General features: G+C 45.6%; 1 protein-coding gene across 1 annotated transcript; it reads left to right on the top strand.

The window, feature by feature from the left end:
• The first annotated feature begins 1,475 nt into the window (after window positions 1-1,475).
• On the top strand, window positions 1,476-3,226 carry LOC143221630 (uncharacterized). The gene is made up of 5 exons (XM_076447023.1): window positions 1,476-1,545; window positions 1,824-2,035; window positions 2,122-2,232; window positions 2,449-2,636; window positions 3,070-3,226. The coding sequence occupies exons 1-5, from the start codon at window positions 1,476-1,478 to the stop codon at window positions 3,224-3,226; spliced, it is 738 nt and encodes a 245-aa protein (XP_076303138.1).
• Window positions 3,227-17,687: the final 14,461 nt, after the last annotated feature.

Here is a 17,687-nt window from a genome sequence, read left to right as displayed (position 1 = left end):
AACCTGCTATAACTATTCGGCAAATATTACTCGGTTAGATAAACCAGTTAATCTGCGCGGTATCGTCTAGTAATTTCAGTGCTCAAACTTGATTACCGGTGAACACGAAATTACTTTCTGTGAACGTCGTATCTACAACGAACACAGAGTTACCATCCAGAGATTGAGATTTCTAAAAAAAAAAAACATTAAATTTAAAAATATAAAAAAGGAGAATCTTAACGATAATCTTCAGAAAGACTAATTTCCTGACGCTCGAAGAAGAAGAACAGGGATCGTTTCGCTTTATATATCCTCTTTTTCCTTCTGAAAACTTTACTCTTTCGGATTTCTGGATAATTTCTTCGTCTTGCACTTTTGACTGTCCTCGTATATTATCAGATGAATCTGATACTTGAAAACGAACTTTTTCTTATTTTCCTCGTTGCAAACGTCCACGTTCACGCACGATTTATTAAAGACGAGCTTGTCCTTCACGTATTGGGGCGTGAATAAAGGAGCACGATGGTCTTTAGCCATCACCATTTCCAGGTTCTCCAGAATGCCTTTGCGATCCTCGACAAAGTCGATAGTCCTGAGGAAACCACCGAAATCGTTGGTGTTCGGTACCAGCCTGTTGGTAATTTCATTTATCTCCGCGAGACTGGGCAATCTGACTTTGGGCACGGTGTCGCGCGTAGTTTCGCAAAGTGGTTCCAAGGCTGGGCATTCGGTCAGAATGGAATATGCAATTTGCAATTTGCATGGCCGCCTCCACGTGTGAAAATTGCTCGTTGCCGAGAAATACGCGTGTCGAATATCTACGATTCAATTGAACAACGCATCTGTTATCATTTTTACGCTACCTAGCCCGATTCGTTCCAACCAAATGTGGAAGACGAAAAATGTAGGAAGAAAATGGAAGCTTGCCTCGTTTCCAAAATTTCCGTGAGAACTCGATTTCGCCGTCTGCCTCCACGTGCTTGACCGTGCTTGCCTCGACGATAACGTGGCCATCTTCTTCGCTACACTCTCTCTCGAAGGTTGGTGCCATTTCCTCTTCAAATTTTATCCTATTAATGCTCTGCTCGTTCTCTTCTATGTTCGCAGGCGAGATCTCGAGCTTGAAGAGATTACAGAGATCACCCTCGCTCAAATAATAAGACGCCTCGTTCGTCACGCCGGTCTCTTTCATATCGATTTCATTCCCATTAATGTCCATCGCGGAGTCACGCGTGGATATATCCGTTTCTGCGACAAACGATTCACTATCTGCCCCGTTATTATCATTCGCATTTTTCACGCTTTCTTGGCAATGACGAAACGATTTCCTGCGTAAAAGTTCCAAGGTTAAGGCCCGTTTTCTTCGGTTCCACGAAGTTTGAAACTCGGTGCTCGCGTGGTCTTACCGGTTCGAGCGTTTCTTCTCGCAAACGATGCCGCTGGTCGGCACGATTCGCGAGAATATGTGCCTGGTATTCATCTTGTGAGCCTCCATGAAGGAAGCCACGTTTTTGCTACCTTCGATCGTTCTTCCGAACCAATCGAGCACCACGTCTCTTGAGAGCTGGCTCTCTAAGCCGGAAGCAAGACCGTCGACCAAAGCGTTGTAGCTGTTGGCGAACGAAATGGCCTGCGTCTGACTCTCCATCGTTCTAATCGCCTAAAAGAAGCAGGACAGATTTTACAGCGTAAAGTTTCGAATCCGATCGCTTTTACGTAAAACCGCAAAATCGCACGGCGAATTAGACGCAAGCAGGAATCGGGGAGGAAGAAAAGGGAAATCCTCTGACTAACCATTCTGCCGTATGATCCGGCGTGCTATTCGACACATCCTCTTCCAGGTAAAATCGGAGAAACCGAAGAACGATCGAATGCAGAGATACCAGTCCCGGCAACGTGTAAACCTGAATTACAAACGGTTCAACTACACCTAGACACCGACACCACCAGCATATACTTCCCCACCTGCATACGAATCAACAGATGCGGAGGTTGTTGCTACAATTCCCTCCTCTCTTGCCAGCCAACGGCATCCGAGACACGAAATTTCGAGGTAAAAAGAACTTGTGATGATAAATCTATATCATCGGTCACAAAGGATGTTGTTCGAAACGATCACGTTGTTACGATTATTTACAGATCTACGTGATGACTACCGATCACCACAAAGGATTAGTATATAGGAGTAAACGCATTGTACCAGTAGAAGAGCACACGAAATGCGAGTGCAACTGCAAATTAAAGGAGGAGGTAATTTAAAGACAGTCGATGATTGAGATCTTCCTTTTTAAACCGGTATAAACTCGATCCGCGATGTGTATCGTAATAATTCGCGTACACGTTCATACGATAATGTGCCGTTTATCATCTGATTATTAGTTGAATTTAAATTTGAAAATTGAATTAGATATTTCAATGAACTCGAGGAGATTACGCCGTTTCATTGAATTATATATATACTTGCAGCATTGCAACAAAAAGCAGACTTATATACCAGAGTCGTGTGAGTGTCAGTGCAACAACGTCAACGAAAAGAAGAAATGCAACGAAACCAACAAGAAAGTCTGGAATTCAGATCTTTGTAGCTGCTCATGTAGAGAAGTACGGCACTGCAGTACTGGCTTATATTTCGACCAAAATACGTGCAGGTGTGAGCTGAATGAATAGGACTACTGCTCTGGGAATTAAACCTTACTGCACCCTACTGTCTTGCATATCTTGAAAGCTGCACGCATTGCATCAAATCGTCTGTGGGATTTTTTTTATTTTAATCATCTTATTTTCCTGCTTAAATCACGAGAAATTAACAACTCTGTTTGCTTTTCTTGAATGTATCGTGCAACCAGTAAACATGAGACTGGTGTTTAATGTTAAACTACCTATTGCACTAAAACAGAAACAAAAGTTTCTTAACTATCATCATATCTTGTACGATAGAGTTACTTTTTAAACTCACAAGAATGACATAAGTATAAATTTATCAAGAATAAAATTAAAACGAGCAAAACAATGTGTGAGTGTTGTATGATCCGATGGGTTTATGAATGCATAATACGTATTTTTGCTTTTTTATTGTTACATATGTAGGCAGTCGCAAATGTCTAGACCTTGGCTAATACCTACAAGAAGAGTCGATTACGGATTTGAGTATACAGAGGAATCATACAATGTATCACCAGTAATAATTGCATTAGACACCGATGATCCTAGGAGAAAACCTAAACCAGACCCTGAATTCAAATGAAAAATGCTGATATATAGACTAAATTGTAAAACTCACGAGGCCGGTATTTAATGGAACATATATATAAATTAATCTTACACCTTTGTACCATTCTACATCCACATACACGTGATATGTTACTATAATATTTATGTAATTCACTATTATAAGGTATAAATAAGTGCATTTTTATATATTAAAAAGCATTGTGATATAAGGAAACGTAATTATTCAATATTGTTACTCATGTACAATATTAATATATGCTATTTTAAATATATTATTTATGTACACGATTTTTAAGACTGATTTATGAGAAATTTTATTGACTTTTTCTATAGGCATAAACATTACAAAACATTGTCATACAAAAAATGTTCTAAAATCATGAACTCTTTCCTAGCAGTGCTTCCTCAAAATCAGTTTGTATTTCGTCTACAATGGAAGATTGTAAGAATATTCTTAACATTTCTCATATACAAAACCAGTGCTTTATTAACCTTCAGAAGTGTTCTGTAGCTCTCACTTATAGATGATACCAATTCAGAAATTTCCCCTAAAATATTAGGCAATAAAGAATTACATGATCTATTGGGCCAGGTGTTTAAAATATGAAATAAATTACACACATAACCTCACTTTTAAAAGAATCGTTCAGAAACGTAGTGCCAAGCTGCTTTTCAAAACTCGTTTAAGGAGTTCTTAATACGTGCAAGATATTATTAAATAATTAACCTTTTTTTCTATAAAAAACATTCACTTACTAACAAACGATGCCATATCAAGAATAGTCGATTCTTTTGTAATTCTTCGACGTTTTAATAACTTTTCCATTATAACGAATCTTCTTTTCTGTTTTCTTTCCTTAATAAATATTTCTAAAAAATAAAGTAAAATAAAAATCAAGATTTTATCACAGATGCTTACGATATCTACCACGATAATAAATTTAGGAAGCGATATACAAGATTACATTTATACAAGATTTCGCGATAAACATTAATCGAACTTATATTTAAATTTCACTCAAAGACACAACGGAAAACATAAAATACAATTACAATCAAGATTACAATACCATTTACAATAAGGACATATCACCTATTTGATTGCTCTTATGGAGTAAAGTAAAAATACCAAAATTTCCATTACATTTTGCAGTTGAAAGGATACAGAATAGTCGGTGTACTAAAATAGCATTTAACGAATTTCCTAAAAGATTTTCATAAAAACTTTGTGTTCAAGGCAAATGCATTTTGTAAACAAACAAATTGAAGGCTTGCACTTCGCCTATTTTTATCGCGCGTAATCAATTTTGCCGTTCGTAATTAACGATGTCGGAGATAAAAATTTCAATATTCGAAGCGTCGCACAACGCTCGTTGATTCGACCGTAGCCATTTGAAATTAGACAATTCAACCGGAACGAACAAACGATTCGTGATATGCCATAAAGACGAACGAACGAACGTAGGATCGAGGAAGAAAAATATCATCGTGGAATTATATTTCATCGAGTAGGGGAAAATGGCGAGAACAATGGAACGAGAAGGGGCTCGAACGGAGAAAGCCATCGCGAGTAATGCTGCATGTTCAAGAGCGTACTGGACGAAAGGAGAAAGAACCGCGGCGAGTAGATGAGGCGCCGTTTTTTTTTTTTTTTTGCGCCACCCGTTATAATTACTGGACCCTAGTCACTTTTGCCGAGGCGTGGACCGCAGTGAAGTATCTGGTTGGCCAGTCGCCCCGCGCACTCGGCCGACCTGCGCAGCGGTTGTAAATTACGTAGGAACACAGGTACGATCGCGTCCTATCGATAAATAATTACACGGCTATGTGTCAAAGGATATCTACACGTTGTCCGACGCAATTTAATCTGATACGAAGAGATTAAAATTTACAATTAAGATTTAAAATTCAAAGGGGAACAATAGTGGGTTCGGAAAAAACCGGTACCTCGCCTACGTATTTTACGACACTTTCTTGCGAGTACGCACGCGTTTATCACTGTCTCGCTTCATCGCGTTCTTCCGATTTCCTCTCAAGGACTCTCTGGAAGGCCCATGTAGCCAGTAAGAGTTTCACGATCGTAACACGGTAGTCAACACGGTGGTAGATTTAAATCATATTAAAGCGCATCCAAGTAGCGGGAACCGTAAGCCTGGATTACTGCTACAAATCGTCCCGTACGAGGAATTCCGTGCGGCAAGTAACTCGATCGGTTTCCAAAGGTCCAGGCTAATCACGCCTGCGCCCCTTCGCTAATTCTCCAGTGTTTTTCTTTTCATAACCTATATCTTACGTCGATCGCCCGATCTGCCAGCCTCGCGTCCATATTGCATGCACCGCCGCTCCCAAACACGCTTTTCGGCCACTGTTTTCCCTCGTTTAACAACGGTCAACAACGAGAACGGTCTTATTAGCAGGAATACGCGTACGACCGATACCGCGATCTTTCTACCTCTATCGACAGAGCAGAACAACGCCGGAGATGATCGGTGGATGATAAAGTGTTCTCGTGGAAAGTTACGAAACATCGTGGGCAGCGAGAGTAGAAAATGGCGTGGATCGTGACGGACTGAGACCAGGTGGAACGTGTTTATACAAGATATCACCTGATAAGACATTACCGAAGCTCGGCAGGAAGGTACTTACGGCAGGCACGAAATGACCAATGTCCGAAACCGATCGACAGTCGTAAGCCTATTTTTTCTAACATTCTAAACAACGATTCACGCTCGCTCGAAATTTCGCCGATCGATTCCCGAAGGGGTGGAGAGGTAAACGGCACGGATGCGATAAATTGTGTCAGAGAGACTCTGACCGAAGATGGTTCCCTTTGAAATCATCGGTCGAGCGTTAAGACCCGTATCCGATACATAGGTCACGATTTTATTGCACCCACATGTGAATAGATCTATTGAGAATCTAGGCGTTCGTAGTCGATACGAAATCGGGTATCCGTAGCGGCCATTGCGATTAGCTCTATTCGGGATTCAATCCGTCGTGAATCGTGACCGAAAGAATACGCGGCACGCTCACGTATCGACCAGTTCTTCACGCGTCCCGAATTCTCATACAGATTACACGCGTTTGAAATTTACACGCGACCGCGCCTGGAGCCGTGACTTTTTAATAATAATACGTTTTGGTAGGAAGACCGATATTTTCAGAGGGACGAGAGTACGTGTCCGTTAAAAAGTCACGGTAATAACGTTGATTGGTAGTTAAAGGAGAAACGGTCGATTTGACGGGGTAGCTTTTACTCGATAAAAGCAGCAGCACCGTCCGCGACCGTGCCATTAATTTTCACCTTACGCCATAGAAATATTCCAGCCCACTTTGCCTCCGTCTTCTCTATCTCCTCTCTCGTCTCTCCCTCTCGCGCTGGCCGCGCCGCCATTAGCACTATTGTATCGCCTCTCCTTCTCGCTGCTTTTCGTGTCTCTTTTGTGTTTCCCGATGCACGTACAGCTCCCGTTCTACCGATTGAGTGTTGACCCCGCTGCGTCACGATCGCATGCTGCAGTTTGTTCGAAACGATACGTAATCAGCGGGTGAAACGAACGAAAAGCGAGCGTCTCTAGTAGTCCCGAGTGTCCCCACGGCTCGCGTCGCGACCATAGCGTCACGAACCGAACATTCGCGGAAGAATATTTTCTCCCTTTATTTCCCCGTTTCGGTGAAAAGGAGAAAAGCAGAAAGGCGGGGCGACGCGCGGCGTGGAAGAGAAGGAGATCGAGTACAGCGAGAGATGGTTATCGCGGTAACGAGAAAGAAACGAGACGTCTGTACGGATCACGGCACGAGGTAGATGATCGTCTGTTAAACAATACCGACGATAGATAACAGCTTCGACGTACAGAATCGTATTTTTAGTCACGCGACTGCACGCCACTCTGGCCGAGTCGTACGTATCTGTATATACGTGCGTGCGAGAATGACCACGCGCGATGGCTACTGAAATACGCGATCCATTTTCTTCCTTTTTCCCCCTCTTTTTCCCCTTCCTTCCCGCCGCGGCGGCACGGTCGCGAAGATGCGCCGTTCTATCCATCGGTAACAACGGATATCTCTCTCGAATTTTATTCCAATCCTCTTCATTCATCCTCGCGCACCTGTGCGTTATTTACGTAGGCAATCAGCGGCAAGTATCGGGGCACCGAGCGTAAATTAACTACGAAATTGATAACATAATTTACGCCGCGAGGGTATCACGAAGGATTTTTGATCCGCACGCGATATAGGAGCACTTACGTGGAATTGAGAACGGCGGACGAAAAGGTGGAAAAAGAGAGGGAAAAGAGAGGAAAAAGAGAGAGGGACCTTGATCGAGATCGGTATATTTACCCATTATTACGCGAATCTTTTTCCGTTGCAAACACGCCGGGCATATCGTGCAGAGGCAAATCTTCGAATATTTGTCGATGGAAAATAAACTATCGGCACGGTTAAGGGATACGCGGTAATATCGGGCAGGAAAAAACGTAACCGCGATCGTGTTCTCGATTTAAACGACTGCCACGAAGGAAAACGCCGGTCGGGTTATTCACGTATCTCCGTTCCTCTTTTTGTACACCGGCGAAATCCTAACAATCCGCGTTACCTTCGGCAGCCGAGTATTTACCTTTCGGCATGGTATGGCGTCCACGCTAATATTTCGCACGCGGAATTTCCGTGAAGGCCAAACGGTAGCAAAAAGGGAGCAAAAAGTGGCCTCATTGGTCGTGCAAAAATTCGCAAAAACCCGATAGAACGGAGGAAGCGTGGTCAGAGTACCGGGTTCGAAAAAAAAAAAGAAAACCGAAATCGAAGAAAAAAAACAACAATCTTGACTAGTTCGAATTCAGAGTTTCCGGAATTATGCTGGAGTCTTTAATTAAAAGAGGAGAGAGAAAAAATGGAAAAGAAGGAGGTTTTATAGGCGGTGTACGAGAGTGATAGCTACCATAAAAGACTACGTTATAATATAGCAATTCTCTTGATCCCGGTAATGAATGGTTTCGCTAGAAGAGCCCCCAGCCGGAACGTTATCGTTTATTGAAAGTTTCGTTGGCAATAGCGGAAGATCCGCTGCTTTACCTACCGGGATCGACGACATTTAATGGAGTCTGGGGAAATTACGGGTGCGGTGTATCCGCGTAATAGAAGTTCTCGGATGGAAAGCGTGGCGAGCCAAAGACGCGTTCGATACATCCGCCGACTTACAACTTCATCCAGCCGAGGAGGAGTTCGCGTCGGCCTATACGTCGGTATTAAACGGGGCGGTTTCGCAGTAGATCACCTCCGCAGAGAGCGTAACGGGTCGTTGATTAAAACTTTTTACATCTCGCCGTTTTACACGACGCTTCTTGTATCGACAGCGTCGCGAGGGGGGGAGAAAAATCCTACGCTAAGCTAAATGGTCGTCTCACGATATCGATTTCCCGTCATTTCTATCACCCGATTCATTTCTCCACGCTCGTGTCCGCTCGGACCAGAGGAGGACGGTTCGCTGAATTCGAAAGCGTTTCTGTAATTGAAACGTTCGGCCAATTTCGCGGCCGCGCTCTCCAATTTTTACCCCGGCCGTAACGGCCATCTCCTTCTACGAGGTTGATATCCATCAAAATCGGTGCATGAAATATTTATAACGAACAGCGCACCGAGGGCATGGGACAACACTAGAGGAGATGTAAATTACGGCATTCGAATGTGTCGCCTCTCTATCGTTCGCGCCATCGAGACAAGGCGAAACACCGCACCGAAGGACCCTAGCGAAATCAATTTATTCCTCCTATTTAAGCCCGCTTCTTATTAAATCCACATAATTTCCAGCGTTCGTTCACAGTCTCTGCCGTGTGTTTACAGGTCGCGGCGGGTGTACGCGTACACGCGCGCGCTCGTGTGCGTAATAGGGCGAGCGTGTGATTTCCATACGGGCGCCGCGGCGAAATCGTTCGTCAGCGGTACGTTCAAGGAAGGGACGAAGACGCCCAACGGCCGTGGATAGCGGAATAGAGGGTGGAACGGGAAAGGAGAGAACGAGGGCAAAATAAGAAGGAAAGAGAGGCGCAACAAAAGTAGCCGTGACGCGGTGCAAAGCGAGCAAACCGAGCGGATAGCCGTGGAGGAAAAAGATGAAAAGAGCGGCCCTTCGTGGCAACACGTAACGAGGGGGGGGGGGGGGGGACCATGAGGGGAACCAAGAGGGGAAGAAGAAGAGACCGGCTAAAGGAAAGAGGGGACACCTCAGGGATGTAAGGTGGAAACTTTCGTGCCTCATACCATTAGATGGACCGCTTGGCCGAATTCGAAATCGTACGAGACACGGCCTACGTCGCCACCCGCCCGTTTCCCCAGTATTTTCCTTCGAATTTGGAAATTATTTTCGCCCGGGTAAAAGAGAATCATCGAGGTAAGAAAAAGAACAGAAACGGCGAATTAATTTTGCGTGTAACAGCGCGAGAGTATATTTACCGTGGCACCTGTTGGAAATTGCGCGCGATGAAATTGATCGCGCGAATATAGGGATGGCGAGAGGCGAGGAACGATTTATACGCCGAGGAGAAAATAGATAAACCGCGTGTCTCGTTTCGTGTCTACCAGCCATAGAACCGCAATACCTCGGGCGTCTTCCTAGTAACACGATCGATTAATGGCAGACGGTGTTCAAGGCTGACCTTTCTTCCGAGGAAAACTCAGTTACTCCGACCAATTAACCCAGTCTTATTAAGTCGCGCATCATCCGCGTGACTGTCGGTAGGCGATCGGGAGTGAAAAATTGGGCGGACGGGGATCTGCGGCCGATCGTAGCCAGAGAGAGGAGAAAGAAGAGCAACACGCGAGCAAGCGTAAAGCGTATCTCGTTCGCCGAGGCGATGCTCGAAGCGCGAGGAGTCGATGAACCGAAACAATCGGAAACGCGTCTCTCTCTCGGCAGATTGCCGATATTCGGTCGCTACGTCCCTGGCCCATCGCAGAACAAATAAAGGAGGTGAAAGTGGGGCAAATTATCAACGCACGAGCTATATTCGTTTCGACGAACGTTCGCGTTAATCGCGTCTAGATCCGTCATCGGCCAACTCCTCGTCTTTCCTTACCATCCACGCGCCACTTAATGCACTGATTACCGGTATCTCGCCGGCGCAGTACGATTGAACAATTTTTTCGACGAACGCGAAACGTATCTCGGGCGCACCGGTGCGCTGGCCCGGTAATAAAAGTAAGGAGAGAGCAGTTTCCGCGAAACGAAATCAATTCCTTATGCTATCCGCGATATTAATACGAGGCACGTCGATTGCCAGCGTCGTTCGGCCGATCGAGATGGGATGATTTGAATTGCCTCATGTAAGTTCTTCCCGTTCGTCATCCCGTTCATCTGGGTGGAGCCGACGGTGGTTGTATTCCCCGCGGTAGCCGTTGCGCGTATTAGCATTCGGAAGGAAGACAGGAGCAAAACGAACGGTGAAACGAGAAAAGGGAGAACAGCGGTGAAGAGCGAGACGGGAGAGAGAGAGAGAGAGAGAGTGATAGAAAGAGAGACGGATCGGGAGGGTATAAAGATCGACGCATCGGAGGGGATGAGAGCCTTACAAGAGGTATACATCAGAAGAGATTAAAATCGTCGAATCTTCCTTCATTTATGGCCTCGCCCATCGAAATTGCAACCATCTTACGACTACGTTCATCTCCGCGCCATTTCCTCCTCGCTCTCTTTTTTCTTAACACCAACAAAATACCCCGGCTCCGAGCTACGCAAACTATGAGAATCGAATGAACCGGATTCTACGATGTCCGACCGCATTACCATAAAGATCATCGTCCCTAAACTGATTTCAAATTACAGGCTCTTACCGTCGTTCGAATAAAGAAAATTCGACCCTTTGAACTCCTTTCTATCGCAGGATATGAATCCTGGGGTTCGGACCGGGGAGGAATCTCGTCAGAGAGAGTCGACGAGTGTCGCGTTTCGTTCCAACCCTTCCATCTGATTCGCTGGCGACGATATCGAATCGTATTCGACGTTCTTAAACATCGATCTTTTCCATTTTCTTTTCTTTATTTCCTTTCGTTTCGACGTGCACCGTGGCACGTCTTCGATACTCGTAATTGCGAGATTGTTAGAAGCGCAGCAGCGAAAAAAGAAAAACACAGACTTGGCGAATCTGCACAGTGTGCGATATATATCATTATGTATGGAGAAAAGGATGTTTTGTAAAATACCATTAATGAAATTACTCGCACGGTGGGATTGAAAATATTCCACCTTATATTTCTGTATGCAAATAAAATTTAATTCTCTTCTTCTCTTTGCTTACACGGTGTTATTTTTCAGGCAAATAAATGACGCGAGATCACATTGTTACCGTTCTCTTTTTAAATAAAAACGATTCCGCGCAGTTTTGTTGCGGGAAAAGAGTTAAAGGGTCGAATCGATTCGCATCGAGCAACTTTGAAGTACATTTTGTAGCATATGGACCATTAAAACCGAGCCTATCACGGACCTATCACGAAAATTACCGTTCTTAAATTTTCGATTAAAAATTCCACGGTTATCGCTTCGGAGTTCCTCTCTGGTTTTTTCCATCCGCTGGCCAATTCGCCCGGTAGATTCAGCATGATCCGGCCAGTTCGTTTATCGGCAGCGCCCCCTGCACGTGTTAGAGAAAAACGCGTGGCGACGGGTTTCACGCGTTATGCCCGGTTAATGGGTCAGAATAAAACACCAAAAGTAATGGTAATCCGAGTCTCCCCGAATAGTTTACCAAACACACTATTAGACTATATACAAAGACGATTAAAGCCCCTCCAATAAAGAAAGCAAAAGAAATACACCCGAAAATACTTCTATCTATCTCGCGACAGTCGGACGCTAGACTCGAAAAGAAATTCGGAAAATAAACCCACGAAGAGAATGCGAAGGAAACGCGAAAAGGAACGAGGGATAAGTTCGAAATTCCAAAAATAAATCGCGCTAATCCAGAAAATCTCTGGCGAAGGAAACGAGAATGAAAGCGACGGTGAAAAGACAATGTCTCGGTTGTTCCCCCGGCGAGTTCCTTTCAATTGTCAATCCACCGGCTCGTAGGAATATCTCGTTGGAGTAACCAAGTCCGGCGGCACTATTTGCACGGGCAGGCATTGCGTGCCGAGGCAAGAGGCACTGAAGACGTTCTGGCCAATTTAAATACATATTGTTAGCCCTGGTTTAATTAAGCCTATTTATTTTTCTCCGAAGGCCCGCGCCAATGCTCTGGTAATTAGTACTACGCGCATGCCGGCTCTGTGGCCTCGTCTTAGTTCGCCTTTTGTTTTCTCTCGTATTAGCCGCCTGTATCTCGGTTTCCTCTCGCTCCTTTTGCCTTTCCACGCTCCTCTCCATGGTGCAGCGCGGACAGACAGCGGGGGAAGGGGGGGGGGGCGAGAGCGAGCGAGAGAGAGAGAGAGAGAGAGAGAGAGAGAGAGAGGAGAGAGAGAGAGAGAGAGAGAGAGAGAGAGTGAGAGAGACGTGCACCGGCTTCGGGAACGCATTGACGAGTCATTCTTAACCCTTCTGAGCTCGCTATTTATATTTACTGCCTGTTCTTGCCACCTCGTGATCGTCTCGCGTCGAATAAAATGCGTTTTCATGCCTGTATAATAATAGAGGGGTTTTCTTCCTCGTTGGTAATCGATGATTAGTTGTTTGTACGGGATCGTCGAAAGGACCGAAGGGTTCGAAAGGGAGTCCGAGGTGGCGACGTCCCAGGTTCTTTATTTGGCGTCGCACACGAGGAACACCTTACAGCGCCGGCCAAAGTTCCATCTCGGGCATCGACTAATTTTCGACGGCCTAGGGTGTCGTTCCCGTCGAAATTTCCTTGTCTTTTACACCTTTCGCGAGAAGCCAACGCTGCGTTGCGTTCGCCCGTAACTCGCCGCATTCGTTCGCACCGTTCGCTCTAGGACCAATATTTATCCTACACCTATCGAACAGCGTGTAAGTAGACGAAGTTTATTATTTACGAGGGAGAGAGGATGTGCTGGAGGGTCTGTTAAGTGACGAAGCAGCTCGTCGTGTAGCGGATACACGCATAACCGCTCTTCGTAATGTAGGCGGACGTCGTTTTTCAATTTCTCCCTTTTGTCCCGGCCATCGGGGGGTTCCGTGTTCGCGAGTCGGCGCGGCACAAAGCGTGAAATCGGCTTACAGTTAAGAGGAATAATTAACGAGCTGACGGAGCAACGCTCTGCCGGTGCACGTGATACCGCGATCCTCGAGTGGAAACGGAGGAAAAAAAGTAGGCGAATTGGTGAAAACCGGTGGCGTGAAGCGGCTGTTCCCGGTGATTTTTCATCCATTTATCGGCGTCCGTTGACACCGGAAATACTTCACGCTGCCGCTGTTTCGGCGAAGAAATCATCGAGTGCTGGGTACCTACTCGAACTCGGCCACTCCGTGTTTCTTTCTTCCCTTCGATATTTCACGCTCGTCTCGGGCAGTCCGTTTTTACAATTTCGGCGTAACGAGATCGACCACGGGAAACCTCTCCTCCGCTTTTCGATATCTCCGCGTTTTCGTACCTATCACTAACGCGATTTAACGGTTCGCTGACTAGTCGCGAGTACATCCGCGTTCCTAGGCGATAAATGCCGTTTCGATGCATAAAACACGTAAAATTTCCCTGCCACGAGGATCAAGTTCGACTCGAGATTGCCGGCGAAGAAGTATCAATCTACGAATGGGATTGCGGTTGCCATGATCGCGTGACTAACGCAAGAAAAGCTTTTAACTCCGTGCAAAGCGGTTAGTTCCGCTTTTACCGTTTATTTTTTTTCGCAATTTCACCACCAGATCGCTCGTTTGATGCTCCACGTTTTGTATTCAAAATAAACTTCCATTTTTTGATTTGCCCAGTTGATTGGCCCAGTAAACGAAGCGGTACAGTCAAAGCGAATAATATCGTCTTAACCTCTTCTCACCTGTCGATAATACATGTGCCGTATTAATGCTGTGAAACAGAAAAGATACAAAGATGCAAAAATTATAAGCGTATCTGTTTCACTCCATTCCAATATTTTATGCGTGTTATTTATCAAATTAATACAACAAATAGTGACTCGGAGAAACTGCTCGAATGCCAAGATTTTAGTTTTCACCTCTACAGGAGCGAATTTCGTTTAAATCAAAGTCGTCGAGGGATTCTATGGCGAATAGTTTCTCGACCGGTTCTAATTTCCTTTCCACTCGTGCCGGTATATTTATACTCAAAGAGGTTAAACGAAAGTATTTTTCGCATTTCGTTATTTCGCGCGATGCGAGATCGGTAGTCGATATATCGGCCTTCCGCACGTTATAGGAATATTTTACGTGGTAAAAATTCGCGATACACGGTAGTCCGGTGGAGACTCGATAGAACAGAAGGTATAGGTACAACGAGGCCTGGTTGCCGATCGACTGATGCGCGTATTGTCCGTGCATCTCGCTAGTGCCGGATGGCGTTGCAGCGTCTATTCGACGATGAGCCATATACCGTAAAGAATAGCGTCTGGAATGGAGGCGTCTGAATCGGACCTGTTAATAGTTACCGCGAACAGGAGAGAAGCAAAGGGACGCGTGAGTTTGAATCAATGCCATTAATAGCCATTCAACGGTCAGCATTTCTTTTTAATGGACACGCGGATTCCTCGGGCCATTCCGGCCACCGCGATATCCACGCGTCGGATTCCGCCACCAGCCAATCATCAAAAATCGCGAGTGCCGGACAAAGGCTGGCAGCTCGGCGTCGGTCGTACCGAAAACACCACGCGTCGCGTTCGACCTACAATAGAAGTCAATTGGAGGCCTACGGTGTACGGCTGTCTCGCCACCCTGACCCACCCTGGCTCACCCTGGCCCACCCCAAATCCTCCGAACACGCACACACACATTACACCGGTTGCGGAATTTTTCTATGCCATCGTTATCCCCATGTCTCGTGGCATATGCTCCCCCCCCCCCTTCTGTGCCCTGTCGAGGGGTTGAAATAACTCCCTGTCTCACCATAAATCCCCTTTCCCACCGCGGGTGAGTTAAAATGGCTGCAGAAGTTAATCCGTAGTTAAAGCCCCGGTAAAAACGATTAAAACGTCGGATTTCGATGATGCCTCTGCTGGTCCTACGCTGGTTCCTTGCCGCTGGAAAAAATCCGCTCCTGGTGTTTGCCTTTCACACGACGATGACTGGTAGTGATCGGCTGGAAACAAGATAAAACGGAACCGCTGGGATTTGGGAAATTTCGGAAACGATGGGATTTTCGGTGTGAAGAAAAGTGCAGTAGTTTACCCTATATTTGAGTTGGAATATGGTAAATGTAACGTAGAAAATTTATGGTTGTTATTATAGTCGACATTTGAATATTTGTGAATTTTACCGGGACAAAGGCGAGACCTGGGTTTTCTGGTAGCTCTAGGTTCCGTAATCTTCAGGGATTCTCTATAGATTCTCTATAAGATTCTCTTCTTATATCTCGCGATTTTACACGCTGCACCTTTACACGTCTTTACAACTACTTTGCAACTCCACGGGTATACCTACAGTGCGTGACAAGATAATAACTGCAAAGCGTTATACGTCGGGAAAAAAGACACGCACAACCATAAATCAAATTTCTTTTTACAGGGGTCGGTTCGTACGGTACAGTGCAGGTGATAAAAATATCGGGAAAAAATTATCTTTGGAATATTTTCTTTTTTCATTCAGTTATCATCCAGACTTCTTCTCTCTTCCTTCTCGCGGAATTTCATTTATCACGCGGTTTTAAGATGTTTTATATAGATCCAAGGGGACATTAACCGGGAAATAAATGAATATTTACGAAGTTAGACTAATTAGAGAGAGGTGATTCCGTTTGCACGGCAATAGCAATTGATCCGCCAGTTGACTGCACCACCTGCTGGAATTATCGGTTATCCACGCGTTAACAGTCTGCGCGATAGTTTCGCGGAGTAGATTACGTCGCAATGACATAACCATAACGACAACATACGATTTCGCGGAAAGAATGCCGGGCCGTTAGAGAGGCTGCAGGAATTTCCCGGTTGATAGGCGTTATCCCTAATGAATCCCCTGTCGATTAAGCACGCCTCGTTATCATATAATATCCCTGGCGTACCCGGCACCCCTTGTTCCGCGACGTCCCTTCCAGCGTCCGCAGAAATTAATAATCGTAGGCGATATAGGTATACGGGAACGGAAATGCATATTACGCGTGTCAGGCTAATACTGGCGCACGCGTGCCAATCCGCACGGCGGCGCAGCACGCACGCACACGCGCACGGGGTGGCAATAAATTCATGACTTAACCTCCGCCTATATGCAAATCGAGGAATGTTATTACAGGCGGAGATTACATGCGACGATTTCGTTGTATACGTTTCCCACCGTGGGTAATGGAATAATCGTTTTTCGAGGGTGGTTTGCCCGTCCTCGTCGGCTTATTAAAAAGCCTCTGGCCGCGGAGATTCGATTTTCGTTACGAAGGAAGTCACCGCTTCCACGACGCCGACAATGATTACGGCCCGGAGGGTTGCTTTATTAGTTTATTTACGTTGTATCGGCTGGTCAAACCGCCGGAAAATTACCACGGATTTTTATTAGCCACCGATGGTAAGCCGGCCTGAATTCCTGCGGGGTACGTGAGGCTCATAAAGATTAATAGATCTCCGGCTCGCACGAATAATCGAGATTGCTACTGGATCTCGCCGTGTTCCGCGCCTCGGACCGTATACACGCTCCTGAACGCCGGCAGCCGCGGTGTTATTTACGTTAATCCGAGGAAAAATGCGAAATCGACCGGGAACGAAACTTCTGTTCGGCTCTGACGTCGCACCGGCTGACACGCGGCTCATGACGTCGCTTTTCATACAGGTTAGAATTTTTACGATTCTTTTCCTACGCAATTGTCATTATTATCGCTCGACGCGAACGAACGATGTCGAACGGAAGTTCTTAATAAGAGTTAGAGAGGTGGATCTGTCGCGCTAAATAATTCATGCTATAGTTACTTCGATCGCGGGAACGTAAACGTCTAAATAAAGGTACCGTGTTTAATCGCAGACGTCGAAATTGCGACAAATTTTGGTGCACGTCACTGCTTTCCACGGAACGATTTAACGCGATTAACTCTACCGCGATGGGAACGAAATTCTTCCGAGCTGTCTTTGGGCCGCGACACGTTTGGAGGTAGTTAACGAAAACCACGGCCGTATCGAATGTGAGAATTTCTCGAGGGAAAGGAAAAATCGGCGCGTTGCGCAGAGGCAGAACCAATTTTTCGCATTAAAATTCCCCGAGTCAGGGAAAGAGTTGTGCGTACGGGCATGAACAGGAATAGCCCTACACAGGCCCTTATACAGGTAGGCCTTACAAGGTCCAATACTTTTGCCTCGCGGCGGCCAATGGCAATATATTAGAGCCCGGAGCGCGGGGGGCCTTGGCATTGTTGCCGCCTGCCTCCGTATCCCTGGCTAACTTTTGTCCC

Source organism: Lasioglossum baleicum, unplaced genomic scaffold (assembly GCF_051020765.1).
Source record: "Lasioglossum baleicum unplaced genomic scaffold, iyLasBale1 scaffold2829, whole genome shotgun sequence".
In the NCBI taxonomy this organism is placed as follows: domain Eukaryota; kingdom Metazoa; phylum Arthropoda; class Insecta; order Hymenoptera; family Halictidae; genus Lasioglossum; species Lasioglossum baleicum.
Note: the sequence above shows the minus strand (reverse complement) of the source record. Positions and strands in the feature narration are given on the sequence as shown.